The 17644-nt window shown below is 45.7% G+C and overlaps 1 protein-coding gene across 1 annotated transcript; it reads right to left on the bottom strand.

Annotated features, from left to right (window-relative positions):
* Nucleotides 1–1766: 1766 nt before the first annotated feature.
* Nucleotides 1767–11310, bottom strand: SQSTM1 (sequestosome 1). The gene is made up of 8 exons (XM_075900522.1): nt 11028–11310; nt 9078–9173; nt 7311–7540; nt 7000–7168; nt 6635–6721; nt 3795–4039; nt 3306–3513; nt 1767–2066 (listed from the first exon to the last, which is right to left on the bottom strand). Exons 1-8 carry the CDS (start codon nt 11194–11196, stop codon nt 1909–1911), a joined length of 1362 nt encoding a protein of 453 aa, XP_075756637.1. The 5' UTR covers nt 11197–11310; the 3' UTR covers nt 1767–1908.
* Nucleotides 11311–17644: the final 6334 nt, after the last annotated feature.

Raw genomic sequence — 17644 nt, 5'->3', positions numbered from 1 at the left:
TCCTGCCTGCTGCCCTTTTCTTCATTATCTTCACTTGGCCCCCTGGCATTTCTCTCCTCCACCCTGTCCCTTGGTGCCTTTCCCTTTCTTCTCCTGCCCTCCCCTCAGCACAAGTCCCTTCATCTCCCACCTTCCAGTTTGCGGGGCTGGAGTCTGTGGTCAAGCCCCAGAAGTCCCCACAGCCCTAGCTATTTCTGGGGCAGGACCGCTTGTGGGCTTGGAGCTGGGCCACACAGGGTTAATTTTACTGAAGTCCCCACACCAGCTTTGGCTCCCATGGGGGGGGGGGGAAGAGAGAGGAGGGAAGCCCCCAGGCCCAACTTGCGGAACGCAGCAGAGCAAGCGTGTCCATGCACTCCCGCTCCCCAAGCAGGGTGGAAAGGGGTGGGAGGGAGAAAAGGCCATGCAGAGAATACACCAGCAGAGCCCGAACACACCCCGCTGTGAAGCGCTCCAGCCAGGCTCTGTCCCAGGAGTGGCTTGCTGAGTTTATCCTTCTCCCCCTCCAGCAGCGGTGGCCACCTAGGGAGCGAAGGGCCGAGGGGTAGAATGTGCTGCATGGCAGTGTGTGCTGCAGGGGAGGTTGGTGCTCTAGACATTGTGTGCCTGCACAAAACACCAAGGCTACATCTAGACTGGCATGATTTTCCACAAATGCTTTTAACAGAAAAGTTTTTCCGTTAAAAGCATTTGTGGAAAAGTGTGTCTACATTGGCACGGACACTTTGGCACAAAAGCACTTTTTGCAGAAAAGCATCCATGCCAATCCAGACGCAGTTTTGTGCAAGAAAGCCCCGATTGCCATTTTTGTGATCGGGGCTTTTTTGCACAAAACAGTCTTGAGCTGTCTATACTGGCCCTTTTGCGCAAAAGCATTTCTGGAAAAGGGCTTCTGCCCGAACGGGAATGTCAAAGCATATGTGCAAGAAGCACTGATTTTGGACAGTAGAACGTCAGTGCTTTTGCGTAAATTCAAGCGCCCAGTGTAGACAGCTGGCAAGTTTTTCTGCAAAAGCAGCTGGTTTTGCGGAAAAATTTGCCAGTCTAGATGCAGCCAATGGGAGACACTTACATGCTGGGTGGAGGTGGGGCATTAGGGCTGGGCCATGCTAGTGTGGGGTGTGTCTGAAGGTGTCCTGGATTTTGGGGGGGGGGAGGAAGAGAGAATGGTGCTGCTGTTTGTAGCTGGATCCTAACAGGTTTTCCAGGCCCTTTGCTGCCTTTACCTGGACACAACCCTTAAATCCAGGACTGGCCCGGGGGGAAAACAGGGGGCATGTGGTCACTATGTATGGCCCTGCAGAGCTGTGCCACCAGCCCCCTGCTCAGCCCTCCCCCTTTCACTCCTGTACCCCACCCATAGTCCTCTCCCACACACTAAATTCATTTTTAGGCCCCACACCAGAATGTGGGGGCCCACAAAAATCTAACTCAAGCCCCCCAGGCTCTTGGGGCCACACACAAATGAGAAGCAACAAACCCCCACCTCCCTGACATGGCCCCTAATTATGTTCTGTCGCTCGGGGTCCCCCATGCCCAACAAGGTTTCCCATCATTGCTGTAAAATGAGAGATTTCCTCTTTCAAACATTCACAGCTTCTAGAAGGGTGAGAAACCACTGCTTAATTTCTCTCCTTTGCCAAAGATCCTGAGATCTCCCACTTTCAGTGGTTCCTAAACTACATTCCAGCAGAGATGAATTAGTGCGTTGTCCCTGGAATGGCTAGGCTACGCTGTACTTTAAATAATCTGATTTAACAAAATAATGGAGGCAGGAAATGATTTATTTTTCATAACAAGAGAACAGAAAATGGAACAGGCTTTTCTGACAAGGAGACTAAGTATAGGACTGCTGTTCAGCTTTCAGCAGTTCACAGGAAAGTGCTTTATAGGATTACACAAATGCCATTAGGAATGAGGTGGCTGCTTGGAATACTGGATGGTATCCAGTGCTGCCCCAATGTCACATTTCTTTGCCTGTAGGAGACGGGTCAGCCATCCACCATCATCGGAAAAACCCATGGAGAGCATCTGGGACAGAGATTCAATGAGGCGAGGATCCGCTTCTGTTAAACCAAACCAGTTATGAATGTTAAAATATCCGTGTAATCCCACTCCACAATGTAAGGAGCTAATTGAGCTTGCTGTACCAATCTGACAGTGATCAGCTCTCACTGTCTCCTTGCGAAGCTACTTATCAAGGATATATATCCTTTTACCTTGTTTACTAAATAACTTAATTCTTGATGCCATACAATAATCGTGCTGTTGAATGAAGCGTAACTACATGCACAAAGATGACTCCAGCTATTAATTTAAGGATGCTAGAGGTCAGTGACTATTATGATCCAGCATTCCATTATTGGCTCTCCATAGTCTTACCCTCATTGCGAAAGTACTGCCCTTGCTTCCTGCTAGGAGCAGAGATGTTAAGGAAATGCTTATTAGGGTATGTCTACACTGCCACCCTAGTTCGAACTAGGGTGGCTAATGTAGACATTCGAACTTGCAAATGAAGCCTGGGATATTTAAACCCCGAGCTTCTATTTGCATGTTCCTGGGCGCCACCATTTTTAAATGCCCCGGAGTTCGAACTACCTGCCCGCGGCTACAGGGAGGAGTAATGTTAGTTTGAATTAGGAGCTTTAATTCGAACTAAACTAGCCCGTGCCATGTGTAGCCACAGGCAGGTAGTTCGAACTACGGGGCATTTAAAAATGGCCGCACCCAGGAACATGCAAATAGAAGCCCGGGGTTTAAATATCCCAGGCTTCATTTGCAAGTTCGAATGCCTACATTAGCCACCCTAGTTCGAACTAGGGTGGCAGTGTAGACATAGCTTACCTGAAAGACAGTCAGGGTAACAAGCTAATTTATTCAGTCACTCCTTATGTTGGTACTAACAGTATCTTAGTTGCTTCTGAATTTTCCCCTTCAACATCTAGTATTTACTACTTCCCCTCAAGTCTTGAAGTGATTTCTAATTTTTAGTTCGTGGCAGCAGCTGCCAGCATATATAGTGTACTTTTTCCCCCCATATATAAATGGAAGTGAGGCAAAAGTGGCAAACTGAATATTGGTCAGTGCAAGTAATCTGAAAACTCACCCTGAAGTTAATTTCTAGCATCATTCCAATGAAGTACTGCAAGAGGTGGCAGATATAGTCTTAGCAATAATTTAGTTTCAGACAAGGCTTTCTACTTTGTTCTTTCAACTCATTGATGGACAATGTTGTGGCTTTTATACTAGCAGCTCATGTAATAAGCTTCTAGAGAGGGGCAAATGGCTGACACACAGCTACACACCTGGTGGAAGATGGGGGTAGAGTGCAGCTTCTCGCAGTCCTGTAGGTCCTGGTTGAGGGGGAACCTGATATGGGTCTAGAGAGCTGGGACCCTGTGTCTCTGGGATTTGGAGAGACTGCAGTTCACCTGTGGAGGGATCCACTTCTTTTGAAGATAAGTGGGTCCAGTCCTCATCACCCCCTGCAGAACTACTGGATTCACTCTGTTCCTGTAAGTGTAAAGAAAAAGGAGCCAATGTCTTGCACAATTCTCTAGCATAGGAATGCAGGCTCTGCCATTATCTACCATAATGCATGCAAGGGGCTTATTCCTCTTTCCTTTAGTGATTGGAATTTATGGGAATGAATGTTAAGATCCAAAAGTAGCTACTCAAGATCTATACTGTAATTTTTGCTATGAATCCATTCAGAGATGTTTGGTTCTTACTGCTATAAACTAATAGGGCAAAAAGGAACTGGTCGTGTCTACCAGATAGACGAATTCATGTACCTGAGAAAGGAAATTGCTGACTTCCATATGGGAGGAAGGAGGCTCTAGCACCATCTCCTGCATCTGCTCTGTAATAGAATCTTCTTTCTCTGTGGCAGGTTCTTTGCTACTTCCTTCTGGTTTGCTCTGGCCATTCTGACAAGTGGAACTGCCTCCGGACTCAGAATCACTCTGTGTACTTGGACAGGGGGGAGTAACTTTGCTTTTTTGTCCCCCATGTTCGACATCAATATCTACTTCGATGCCTAGGAAAACAGTTGAGAGGGAGAAGAGTCAGTCATAGAAATTCCTTCAGTGACCTCATGTTAATCCTAGTTACTTTAAACTATGGGGGGGGGAGGGGCAGCAGCACAGGGTGAGGAGGCATGCAGGAGCTGGCTTTTAAGTTGGCACTCTGTGCATGCTAGTTCTGTGGAGCCACCTTTTCCCCTCCCCACCACCTCCCATAGAGGCAGCAAGGTGGGACAGGCAGGAGCCAATGCCAGGTGCTCCAGAGGGAACAAACAGAACAGGTAATCAAGTGATCCCATGCCTGGCACATAACAGAGGCTTAGGCATACCATTCCTACCCATCCTGGTCAATAGCCATTAATGGAGGATAGGTCCATCAACGTATCTAGGGTTTAACAGTGTTCTTTTTTGAACCCTGTTAAAGTCCTGATTTTCACAACATCCTCTAGCAAGGAGGTCCACAGGCTGACTATGCATTGTGTGAAAACTTTTGTTTTAAACCTACTATCTCTTAATTTCATTTGGTGACCCTTAGTTCTTGTTATGGAAACCAAAACTTTTCCTTAATTCTTTTTTTCACCTCAGTCATGATTATATAACCTCTATCCTACCCCCCTTAGTCTCCTCCTTTCTAAGGTGAAAAGTCCCAGTCTTTTTAATCTCTCTTCAAATGGAAGGCATTCCAAACCCCTGATCATTTTTGTTGCCCCTTTCTGAACTTCTTCCAGTGCTAGGAGATCTTCTTTGAGATGAGGCAACTACATCTGTACATAGTATTCAAGATGTGGAAGTACCATGGATTTATATACAGGCAATAAGATATTCTCTGTCTTATTCTCTAGCCCTTTTTTAATGATTCCTAACATTGTTTGCTTTGACTGCTGCTGCATATCGAGTGGATGCTTTCAGAGAACTATTCACAAGGACTCCATGAGCTCTCGAGTGGTAATAGCTAATTTAGTCCCCATCATTTAGTACATATATGTTTTTCCAATATGCATTACTTTGCATTTAACATTAAAATTCATTTGCCATTTTATTGCCCAGTCACCTAGTTTTGGGAGATCCTTTTGAAGCTCTTCAGTCTGCTTTGTTCTTAACTATCTTGAGCAGTTTAGGATCATTTGCAAATTTTGCCACCTCACTGTTTACCCCCTTTTCCAGATCATTTATGAATATGTTGAACAGGATTAGTCCCAGTATGGACCCCTACAGGACACCACTAGTTACCTCTCTCCATTCTGAGAATGGACCATTTATTCCTATCCTTTGTTGCCTGTCTTTTAACCAGTTATCAATTCATGAGAGGACCTTCCCTCTTATCCCACGACAACTTACTTTACTTAAGAGCCTTTGGTGAGGAACCTTGGGGCATGTCTAAACTACATTCCTCTTTCGAAAGAGGAATGTAAATGAAGCAAATTGAAAGTGCAAATGAAGCACGGATTTAAATATCCCATGCTTCATTTGCATATTCGCATCCGAGCACTTTCAAAAAAAGGGTTTTTTGAAAATGAAAATCTAGACTGGGTTCTTTCAGGAAAAAAAAAAAAAAGAAAAAAAAAGAAAAAAACCACCCCTAACCCTTTTTTTTCGTACTCCTGAAAAAATGTCTGGGACAAATCCCTCTTGGACTCAAATATGCAAATTAAGCACAAGATATTTAAATCTGCATTTCATTTGTGCTTTTGATTTGCTTCATTTACATTCCTCTTTCGAAAGAGGAATGTAATGTATACATAGCCTTGTTAATACCCTCAAAGAGCTCTAGTAGATTAGTAAGACATGATTTCCCTTTACAGAAACCAACTACTTATGTTTATCTATGTGTCTGACAATTCTGTTCTTTACTATAGTTTCAATCAATTTGCCCAGAACTGATGTTAGCTTTACCTGTCTAACTTCCAGATTCATCTCTAGATTCCTATTTAAAGATTGGCATCATATTAGGTATCTTTCAGTCATTTGGTACAGGAGATGATTTAAGGATAATTTACAAACCACAGTTAGTAGTTCTGCAATTTCACGTAAGTGTTCTTTCAGAACTATTAGGTGAATGTCATCTGCCCCAGTGCCTTGCTACTGTTTGGTTTATTAATTTGTTCCAAAATCTCCCCTATTGACACCTCAATCTGGGACAATTCCTCAGATTTGTCACCGAAAAAGAATGGCTCAGCTTTGGGAATCTCCCCATCCTCTGCATTGATCTTCACGGCTAAGAATTAATTTAGTTTCTCTGCAATGACTTTATTGTTCTTGAGTGCTCCTTTGGCATTTCAATCTACCCATGGCCCCACTGATTGTTTAGCAGGCTTCCTGCTTCTGGAATACTTAAAAAAAAAGTTTTGCTATTACATTAAGTTTTTGGCTCGCTGTACATCTTTTGCTTCAGTCAGAAGAATGACACTCCTAGTGTGGCGCTAGTATGGTTGTTGGAAAATAGGCAAAATTTCAGTGAAGTGGGAGTGAGTGAAGGAGAAACAGGGCAATTTCCCAAGCTGAGGCCAGAAATGACTCAGCTCTCCTGAGAGGCAGAGGCAGGCCGCTGTTCTTGTTGATAAAAGGTCTGGTAAAATCCTGGCTTTAGGATGGCAAATTAAGTCACTTACCAAGAGGACTCAGCATGGCTGCTACACTTTCCCCAACATTCTTTAAAAAGGTGACATTAGGGTCCTGAGACTGGCTGTTAAAGGCTTCTTTAATTACAAAAAAAAAAAAAAAAAAAAAAAAAAGTTAGCCACTGCATGTTAACACAAATTAAACAAAGAGTACAATCTAGTCTTTTCTCAAGTTTTAAGGAGGGCTTTTAGTAATCTACCAGACAACTCCATCCCAGCCTCCTTCAGTGGTCATTAAGTGCCAGCAAACCTAGTTTAAAAATTTGTATTTTAAATTTAACCCAAAAACTTCATACTTCTCTGCGAAAGTGGTCAATTAATTTAATACTTCATTAACCAAAACATTCCATTCCTACCTTGCTCAGGGTCTGGATTTTGGGATGCAGCACTGGCTTGTGCTTGCCCAGAGTCCTGCCCAGAATTTTGACATGAAGCGGCATAACCAGTGTGCCCCCAGCCATGTGTCTGTGCAAAAGGTGGAACCCCATGTCTCATCTTACGAAGCCAGCGACCTCCGGGAATCCACTGAGAAAACAAGGTCACATGAGTCCAAGTATAAGCCACAAGATACAGCTATGTGTTATCTACAGTTTCTTACATGTAGCTGTCCTCTACAGGCTCCCCTCTAGACCAGTTCTTCCCCATGCTAGAAGTTAGTTTTGCTCACCTCAAATTTATTGACCAGTGGGGTTTGAAACACGATCATGTTGTGCTCCTTATGGATGCCTTTCTTCTCACAGGTACCACACAGGTCATAATCTGGGCAAATAGTGCATTTGAATCGAGGCCCTACCACTGGTCCTTCACAGCCATCACAAACCACGTTGGGGTGCACCACAATGAGAGGACGCTCCTGGTTGCACTGTGAGCGGTGCTCACGTCTGCACTCCTTTTTCTCTAAAAAGGAAACCGGTAGATTGCCATTTTAAATCTTAAGGAATATGATACTAAGGGTCCATCTACATAGCACCCTAAACTCGAAATAAGATACGCAATTTGTGTAGCTCAAATTGTGTATCTTATCTTGAATCTATTTCAAAATAGCTTATTTTGAAATTTGATGTGTCTACAGGTTTTATGTGTAGTCCTAGTTTTAGCACATTGTGATTCCCTCCTGAAACTGGTAAGTCTTTAGAGCTCTCTCTCAGACTATTGCATTAGAGTTTGCTCAGACAAGAATTGATGCTCTTACATCACAGAAGTTGAGGGTACCACATCTAGTCTGTAAAAGCAATTTTGTGATTTTCTTCCCCTTCCTTCATTTGTCAAGGTACTACTTCGACTATACAAAAGTCATAGACATGGAAAAACCCAGCATAAATCTGGATCAGATTAAATAGTGTGCCATGCTGAATATATTGCAATTTCTTAAAGTCATCTCAGCCAAAACTGACTGGCTATGTCTACACTGGCATCCCTTCCGGAAAAGGGATGCTAATGTATCACATGGGAATAGCAAAATCCGCAGGGGATTTAAATATCCTCCACGGTATTTGCATTAACATGGCTGCCGGAAAAAAAGCGTCTAATCTATTCTATTCGCTATTCTAAAGTGTCTAATCTGCATCCCTTTTCCGGAAAAGGGGTGCAGTGTAGACACAGCCACTGTTTACATTTAATTAAGGCTGTGAATGGATAACTTTTCTCCACTTCATCAGCCTGACAACTTCCAGTCTGTTAACATTCCTTAACTTGTATCATGACAGTACCAAGACCCATCAAGTTTGTGCTCCATATGACTACAGTAAGACAACGATGTCTGGAACAATGTAAATTCTTCAGATAAACCCTTGTTTTCTCTAAACTTAGATTAACAGATGGGAAGGGAAGACAAGGAGCAGTAAAACACATGGTTACACAGACTGTAAATCTACAAACTGTGGATGTGTCAATCTTCAAAATTATGTGAGGAAAGAAGAGATACATATGGAGCACTGACTTCAACCAGAGGGCTACTATGAGGCATGCTAAAATACTAATAAAACTGAAAGTCAGGATTTAAATACCCTAATTACATAATATTTAAAGAATGAAATTGTATACCTCTTAATTTGTGGTTAGTGCTAGTCCAGACATGTTTTTTTCTTAAAGTAACTCTAGAAGTTTGAACTTTGTAATACAATTTCCTTGAATTTATTTGACTGGATTTTCTAGTTTGTTTCCCTCTCAGCACAACAGAATAGAATTCCTCCAAGCCTATAAACACTTGTTCTATATTTTATTCAATCTGCCCTCAAGGGACCTGTAGCAGAGTGCCATCCTTGTAGCAGAGACATGTGCTCCTGAAGCAATTAGGGTGTACTCTGCATCACACACTTTCTCAGGGACTCTTTAAGTACTACCTCTGCCATACGCAGTTACCCATTACAGAAACACAAAGTCAGCCTTGCTTCTCTTTTGAGAGCCTCTTTACCACCACAAAACTAAAGATTACCTTTGATGTAAATACGAAAAATGCCATCCTTCACATATGGCAGAGCCATCTTGAATTCTTCTTCACCGGAAAAGGCAATCATGTCGCCATCTTCATCTGAAGAAGACAGATTAATAAATTGGATATAAGTGACAATCAGGAAGAGATGAAAGTAAGTCTTTATGAAAACAAAGTGAAATATGTAGTTTGTCTTAAGTATTTTGCAAATAATAGAGACTAACAATCAAGCAACACCTTACTGCTTTGATATTAGAACTGTTGGGGAGAGGGGTAGCTCAGTGGTTTGAGCATTGGCTTGCTAAAACCCAGGGTTGTAAATTCAATCCTTGAGGGAGCCATTTAGGGATCTGGGGCAAATCTGTCAGGGATGGTACCTGCCATGAGGGCAGAGGACTGGACTGGATGTCCCTTCCAGTTTTGAGAGAGAAATAAAAGGGTTGATTAACTATCCTCATTTCAAAATGGCACTTAGTTTTACTCTCCTCTTTTGCTTAGAGTTCTATAACAACAAATAACTTAGATGGGAAAGAAATCTAACCTACTTGAGAGTTGTATGCAGTGTTGTTTTAGTCCTATCAACCCCAGATTATCAGCATAAAAACTCTCTCCCACCTTGCCCCTCTACTTAAGTAGTTTCTTCCCTACCAAACTATCTTCTGCTTACAAACCACCACATTTGCAGAGAGGTATAGTTTTAAAGACACAAGCCACTTCAGCAATAGTTACAGAATGGAGTGTATGTTTAAATAATTTTACTATGTCTGCAGTACTATGGAGAAGCTATGCTGCAGAGCTATATGTGTTCTTGTTAAAAACTGGCAGTAGTGAGAACAGAGAAAAATCTGACAAGGAAGCAATTTTCCAATAAACTAGAGTTAAATATCACCCGCAGAAAAACAGTCACGTTGGAGTGTATGATCTTTAAGAACTAAATATTTGGCATTGAAATATCTTGGTCTTTGAACAGAATAGAGTTACTGCATGAATGATAATTTAAAGGGGAGAAATGTGAAAGTCTCCTCAATGAGCTAGTCTAGAAACTAATAATACGAATAAAGTATGAGATGATACTGTATAACACTGAACTTCAATTTATGTTAATGAAGGGGTTGGCAGGAAGTAGCAAGAACTTTTCTTTCTGTAATTTGAGCTAAAATTTGAGCTAAAATGAGGCTCACTGTATGTGCTTTCTTTCCAAGGCTGGTCTTCACCCCCAGTGCTGCAGCAGTGCAGCTATGCCATTGTAGCATTTGGTGAAAACACTACTATATTCCCATGGGGTAGTGAATACACCTCCGTGGGAAATGATTGCTATGGCAACAGTCCACAATGTGTTGTGTACAGGGAAGGGATGGAGTGTTAATACTGCCATTAAGCCGACCTCTGGGATGGAAAATCCAGGGGCCTGAGCGAAGCAGTTATACCCACATGTGTGTGTAGTGCTGTAGACCAAGCCGTAGGCATTTACAGAGGTACAGAAAAGAGAAGCCCTGGAGGCAAAAGGGCAGCCTAGCGCATTGTTCCCAGAGCTAGTCTGCTGTCCTCTCTGCATCTTGGGGTCCTTAGACCATTTCAGGACTTCAATATACAGGGCTATGTAGCCCTTTAGAGACTAACAAGATGGCTTATTAGATGACGAGCTTTCGTGGGCCAGACCCACTTCCTCAGACCAATATGTGAGCGAGAGGGGAGAGGCCTATTCCAGGAGAGGGTGGGTGCGATTCTGCGGCCTGCATTGGGCAGGGGGTGGGACTAGATGATCATAATGGTCCCTTCGAGTCTAGGAGTCTTGTCCCCCCCCGGAGCAGCCGGGTGTGGGGCAGGCATCAGGCCGCGATTCTGCCCAGCCCGCAGCATGCACCGGGGCGGTCTCCCTACGGGCTCGCACAGCTCAGGGGCGGAAAAGAGCCGCGGATCGAGCCTGGCCACAGCCGGGCCCGCGGCGCTCACCCTTGTAGTGCAGCAGGAAGGCGCCGTCGCGCAGCGGCGCGGGGAAGATCTCGCCGACCTTGTCGCGCACGTCCTGGTAGCGGGCGGGCGGCGGGAGCGCGAAGCGGCGGATCTCGCGGACCACCCCCTCCTTGCCCAGCAGAAAGGCCTTCACCGTCAGCGCGGCCATGGCGGGCGGGCGGGCTGTGGCGCAGCAGCAATGGGCGGCGGCGGGCGGCTGGGGCTGGGCAGAGCGCGGCGCGGGCCTGAGCTCCCTCCGCCCGGCCGCTCCCCTTATACCGCGGGAGGCCGGGCCTGCGCCGGGAAAGTCCCCGCCCCTGGGCGCCCCGCTAGGGGGAAGGCAGGGCGGGGCGCGGCTCAGGCACCTTCTCAGCGCCCGGGCGCGGGGGGGCTAGATTCGGGGCGGGGTCTGGAGGCTGAGGAGGCGGGGGGGCGGGGCGGTTTAGAATGGGGGGAGCCGGTTTAGAGTAGGGGAGCGGGGGGGGGGCGGTTTAGAGTAGGGGAGCGGGGGGGGGCGGTTTAGAGTAGGGGAGCGGGGGGGGCGGTTTAGAATGGGGGGAGCCGGTTTAGAGTAGGGGAGCGGGGGGGGCGGTGTAGAATGGGGGGAGCCAGTTTAGAGGAGGGAGGCGGGGGGGGGCGGTTTAGAATGGGGGGAGCCGGTTTAGAGTAGGGGAGCGGGGGGGGCGGTTTAGAGTAGGGGAGCGGGGGGGCGGTTTAGAGTAGGGGAGTGGGGGGGGCGGTTTAGAATGGGGGGAGCCGGTTTAGAGTAGGGGAGCGGGGGGGGGGGCGGTTTAGAGTAGGGGAGCGGGGGGGGCGGTTTAGAGTAGGGGAGTGGGGGGGGCGGTTTAGAATGGGGGGAGCCGGTTTAGAGTAGGGGAGCGGGGGGGGGGGCGGTTTAGAATGGGGGGAGCCAGTTTAGAGGAGGGAGGCGGGGGGGGCGGTTTAGAATGGGGGGAGCCGGTTTAGAGTAGGGGAGCGGGGGGGGGCGGTTTAGAATGGGGGGAGCCGGTTTAGAGTAGGGGAGTGGGGGGGGGCGGTTTAGAATGGGGGGAGCCGGTTTAGAGTAGGGGAGCGGGGGGGGCGGTTTAGAATGGGGGGAGCCGGTTTAGAGTAGGGGAGCGGGGGGGGCGGTTTAGAATGGGGGGAGCCAGTTTAGAGGAGGGAGGCGGGGGGGGGCGGTTTAGAATGGGGGGAGCCGGTTTAGAGTAGGGGAGCGGGGGGGGCGGTTTAGAGTAGGGGAGCGGGGGGGCGGTTTAGAGTAGGGGAGTGGGGGGGGCGGTTTAGAATGGGGGGAGCCGGTTTAGAGTAGGGGAGCGGGGGGGGGGCGGTTTAGAGTAGGGGAGCGGGGGGGGCGGTTTAGAGTAGGGGAGTGGGGGGGGCGGTTTAGAATGGGGGGAGCCGGTTTAGAGTAGGGGAGCGGGGGGGGGGGCGGTTTAGAATGGGGGGAGCCAGTTTAGAGGAGGGAGGCGGGGGGGGCGGTTTAGAATGGGGGGAGCCGGTTTAGAGTAGGGGAGCGGGGGGGGCGGTTTAGAATGGGGGGAGCCGGTTTAGAGTAGGGGAGTGGGGGGGGGCGGTTTAGAATGGGGGGAGCCGGTTTAGAGTAGGGGAGCGGGGGGGGCGGTTTAGAGTAGGGGAGTGGGGGGGCGGTTTAGAGTAGGGGAGTGGGGGGGGGCGGTTTAGAATGGGGGGAGCCGGTTTAGAGTAGGGGAGCGGGGGGGGCGGTTTAGAATGGGGGGAGCCAGTTTAGAGGAGGGAGGCGGGAGGGGTGGTTTAGAATGGGGGGAGCCGGTTTAGAGTGGGGGGGGAGCCCGAGGAGGAGATGCTGGGGGGGTAGATGGGGGATTCGTCTGTGGATTGAAGGAGCTGGAGCCTGAAGAGATGGGGGGGGAAGGCGGTGGCGGCGGCAAGGGCGTGGCAGGTGGGTGGGGATGGGACGAAGGGGGTACGTAGGGCTTGGCACTGGCAGGTAGTGGCACCTGATCCCAAGTAGGTGGAGAAAGCACGCAAGGAAGCGGCCTTGTGAAAGCCTGCAGTCACCGTGACTCAGCACTTTCCCCCTCTGCTGCTGTCAGAGATGGAGGGGAGGCAGGCCTGCGGGGCACTAGCCACCCACCAGTCGTTCTGGGTGGGGGTACAGGCCTCCCCAAGGGCCACAGACCATGTTGCTTGCCCCTGGCTGCAGGGACGGCCAGAAAGATCCACAGAGCTTGAGACTGAAATGAAACCAATGTCTAAAGTACAGTTTAGAAAGATGTCATTTGATAAAAACGTTTTATTTAAAATAGTTTTAATCTATAACGTCAGTAACAAGAGTTAACACATAGTTATATGTGCAGCATCCAAAGAACCCAGTCAGAACTGAGGCCCCATGATACTAGGGGCTATACAAATACAATACAGATGTGTACTGCTCTAAAGAAATGCATTTTAAACAGCTATTACCTTTTGTGACACTACCTTATTTTCTTGTACAAATTACTAACCATCCTAAGTCTGTTGTTGATGAAACTGGAGACAGTTACAGTTAAGGACAGTTTGTGTTTGCTATTTAATCCATTATACTCATCACAAAAAGTAATATAATACAGATTCTGCTGTGCGTTGGACTCCCTGAAGTGTTTTGCAAACCAGCAGGGAGTGAGACACGGTTGCAAGATTCAGAAATCTGCACATTAGAATTGCAGACATATTATTTTTCATCAAGTGCCTTTTCATCCCTTTAGATCTCTTGTGTGTTCCCCCCTCTTTCTGGTTGTCTCTTATATTTCTCCTCTTTTACTCTTTCCACCCCCAGTCTTTTTTGCCTCTTCTAAAAAAACAAAACAAAAAAAAACCCCAGCAGTTTCTTTTAACTTGTTTCTACTTTAACAGGACTTTTAACTCCATGCTACCTTCAAGATTTCATCTAGTCCACTTTTGGCAATGGATGTGCTGAGGAAATCTGTTTTCCAGCACAAAAGAATGAATAGTTCTAAAAGTGTAACAGGAAACAAACATGAAGGTTTTCTGTTTTGTTTTGTTTTTAATCACAATACAAAGCTGTATAATAAGAAAAATAACTGAAAGGCAGTGAGACATGACAGATAATATTTAATGTCTCCAGCTTTCTATGTAGTGGAAATAAGATTCAGTTCACCTGAAAGTGCTTTAACAAATTTTCAGCACTCTCCAGTAAATGCCAGTTGGTTTTGATATTTGAGGGCTGTCAGTGGTTTTAAACATGATTAGTTAAACACAACGGCTGCGTCTAGACTGGCAAGTTTTTCCGCAAAAGCAGCTGTATTTGCGCAGGAGGGCCAGTGTAGACAGCTAAAAAGTGCTTTGCGCAAAAAAGCCCCGATGGCAAAAATGGTGATCGGGGCTTTCTTGTGCAAAACCATGTCTAGATTGGCACGGACGCTTTTCCGCAAAAAGTGCTTTTGCGCAAAAGCGTCCGTGCCAATCTAGACGCTCATTTCCGCAAATACTTTTAACGGAAAAACTTTTCTGTTAAAAGCATTTGCGAAAAATCATGCCAGTCTAGACGTAGCCAACAACATCTGTGCATCATTCAGGAACATGCTTCTGTTATTTTACAACACAACGTCCAAGAACCTCTGGCATGGAGACATGACTGTATAACTTCTGCTATACCACAATATGCTATCCCAGGACCTGCAGCACTGAGACACAGTAGTGTTACTGTACCTCATTCTATGGCAAACATGGCATTTAAGATCCTTTAGTCTAGTCCTGACTAGTTGTGTTGCTTCCATAATGTTATAGACTGAGCAATGTTAGGCAGGAGTGGTTGCTGAATGGGGTTCCAAAATCTATGCTCTTTGATAATCAAAAGGTGAATGTGTCAATTCACAAGATTTACCTCATACTCAATAGGTAGCATATGCCTGCCCTCCTCTTAGTACATACAGTTAAGTAATCATGCTAATAATCTCTCCTGGATCTGGGTTTTTGAGACTTAAAAATAGATGCTTGCTGACATTAAGAAGGATGCTTGTGGGCTTTCCAAATTTGTTGGCAGCAATATTTGCAGATCAGATGCAGTTGACAGGACTCTTAATCAGGTCAGATAAGAATCCAGCTGGCAGAAGAGCTGTCTGAACCTTCCAAGTGTAATTAAAGATGGATCAATGAGTAGTAGGTTCCCAGTTGGTATTAATATCGTTTCACTTTAAGGGCCTGTTGCCCTGATTTTTAGTGACATACTTCTTAACCTAACATAATGAGAAATCTTGAGAGGCCTTGTCATGAATTAAAAGTTCTTGAGGGTTAAGGAAAAGATTCATTTATTTTTTAATAAGATTTTTTTTTTATTTGAGAGACATATTTTAGACTCGGCAGTATATTTAGCTTCCTGGTTAATCAATGAACACAAGTTTAATTTTTAAATAATTATGATGTTATTTATTTAAAGAATATTTTATGTTTATAGTAGACAGAATTGTTCCTTTTCATCTTCAGAAGAACCACTTGAATTGCTTGGTAATAATGTTTTATGGCCACTGATCCATTTTGAAATGACGAGTTACTGTTTAAACCCATGACCAGGTAAATAGTGCTGTGTCTGTAATGAAACATTTTACTAGGTTTGTGAATATAGGTACATGATGGGGCTAATGATCCTAAACATGAAAGGGTTTGTGGTCAAAACAAAGATATAATCCACTAGCCCTCCCTTGTTTACGTCATTTAAATTTGGAATTATTTGACAGTGTTGGTAAAAGTTACTGACTTAATATTATGGGAGACTGAAGTCTTCTGTTTATCCACAAAATAAAAACAGAATGTCCACCAGCCATACAAAGATCCTCACACTGTTTTTGCCAATGTACCTCAGCCATTCCCTAGCAGACTCACCTCTAGGGTATGCAGACACTCAATACAGCCTGGGCTCGTCTACACTGGCCCCTTTTCCGGAAGGGGCATGTAAATTTCATGAGTCGTAGTAGGGAAATGCGCGGGGGATTTAAATATCCCCCGCGGAATTTAAATAAAAATGTCCGCCGCTTTTTTCCGGCTTTTAAAAAAGCCGGAAAAGAGCGTCTACACTGGCCCCGATCCTCCGGAAAAAGCGCCCTTTTCCGGAGGCTCTTATTCCTACTCCTAGGCTCTTATTCCTATTCCTAGGAATAAGAGCCTCCGGAAAAGGGCGCTTTTTCCGGAGGATCGGGGCCAGTGTAGACACTCTTTTCCGGCTTTTTTAAAAGCCGGAAAAAGGCGGCGGACATTTTTATTTAAATGCCGCGGGGGATATTTAAATCCCCCGCGCATTTCCCTACTACGACTCATGAAATTTACATGCCCCTTCCGGAAAAGGGGCCAGTGTAGACGTAGCCTCTATGTTTACTTTTTCTCCTTTGTTTCTGTGCTGACGCAGCTAACAGGGCAGTCAGTGTCATTTGACAAGGTGGACTTTGCCCCAGTAAGAAATGACCTCAGAACCTCAACTCACAGTTCTCTTAGCACTAAGTGGCTATGTCTACACTCACGGCTTCTTGCGTGAGAAATAGGCAAATGAGGCTAAGCGTGGCATATCGCCGAGCCTCATTTGCGTACCTAATGAGCCGCTGTTTTTGCAGAAGAGGCTCTTGCGCCAGAAGGAGCTGTCTGCACTGCCCCTTCTTGCACAACAAAAACCCTCTTGCGTAATGCTGCTACGCTGATTATTTTCAGGAATAACGGCATTGTGCAAGAGGGTTTTTGTTGCGCAAGAAGTGGCAGCGTAGACAGCTCCTTCTGGCACAAGAGCCTCTTCTGCAAAAATGGCGGTTCATTAGGTATGCAAATTAGGCTCGGCGATATTCCACGCTTAGCCTCATTTGCATATTTCTCGCGCAAGAAGCTGTGAGTATAGACATATCCAATGGGCCTCAGACACAAACAATTCTTGGTATTAATTACATGGGTAATATTTAGACAAGTGAAAGAGAGATGTATTCCATTCCTGTTCGTCCTCTACAAATGTCCTGAGGGTTATTTTGGGGTATACCGTATAAGGGCTTCTCTATCCATTTCACAGATATGCCAGTACTGTTGCTCCGGTTAATTTATACATCTGTAAAAAGCAAGAGCTGCACAAAATTAAAAACCAGAAGGAGATCTAAAATGCGAGCAGTGTGAACTTTAATCCAGTTAGCAAACATGAAAAGGTGGCCAAAAGCCAGAGGACTTTTTCCTGTCCTGATTGGTGTGCATTGAGTCATGCTAGTCTTCTGTTAATGCTGTCATGCTCCTTCCAGAAGTTTCTTCACTGAAAATACCAACAAAGGAAAGTATTTGGAATTTGCACTCTGGGGCCCCATAAAGAGTACTGTTATTTGCCTAACATATCTGTCTGTAATTAATCTGTGTCCCCTATCCTGGTCCTTTCTCCTCATGTCCATAGAGCTGCTCATAGGGAATCAGTGATCCAGCTAAAGCTCCCTTTTTCTGCACTTAACTGTTGCCAACGGAGCCGGAATATATGTGTGGAGACATCCTCAGGGTAACATCCTGACCTCTAAGAATCTAAACTGATTTTGACATACATTTACTACTATGAATAATCCTCCTGGTCTCTATGATAGAGGTCCTTTCCCCCTCTAGACTATTCTCATCTTTTTGGAGAACAAAAGACT

Source organism: Pelodiscus sinensis, chromosome 17 (genome assembly GCF_049634645.1).
Source record: "Pelodiscus sinensis isolate JC-2024 chromosome 17, ASM4963464v1, whole genome shotgun sequence".
Classification (NCBI taxonomy): domain Eukaryota; kingdom Metazoa; phylum Chordata; order Testudines; family Trionychidae; genus Pelodiscus; species Pelodiscus sinensis.
This window is presented reverse-complemented; position numbering and strand designations above follow the sequence as displayed.

Bases quoted from the DNA above. Each gene is read 5' to 3' on its own strand.
- SQSTM1 (XM_075900522.1), bottom strand. From the start codon at position 11,196: ATGGCCGCGCTGACGGTGAAGGCCTTTCTGCTGGGCAAGGAGGGGGTG. The intron at 9,174-11,027 runs GTGAGCGCCGCG...TGTCTTCTTCAG, and splicing joins CTTCCTGCTGCACTACAAGG to ATGAAGATGGCGACATGATT. The intron at 2,067-3,305 runs GTGTGTAGCTGT...TTGGTTTAACAG, and splicing joins CTACCCCCATCTTCCACCAG to AAGCGGATCCTCGCCTCATT.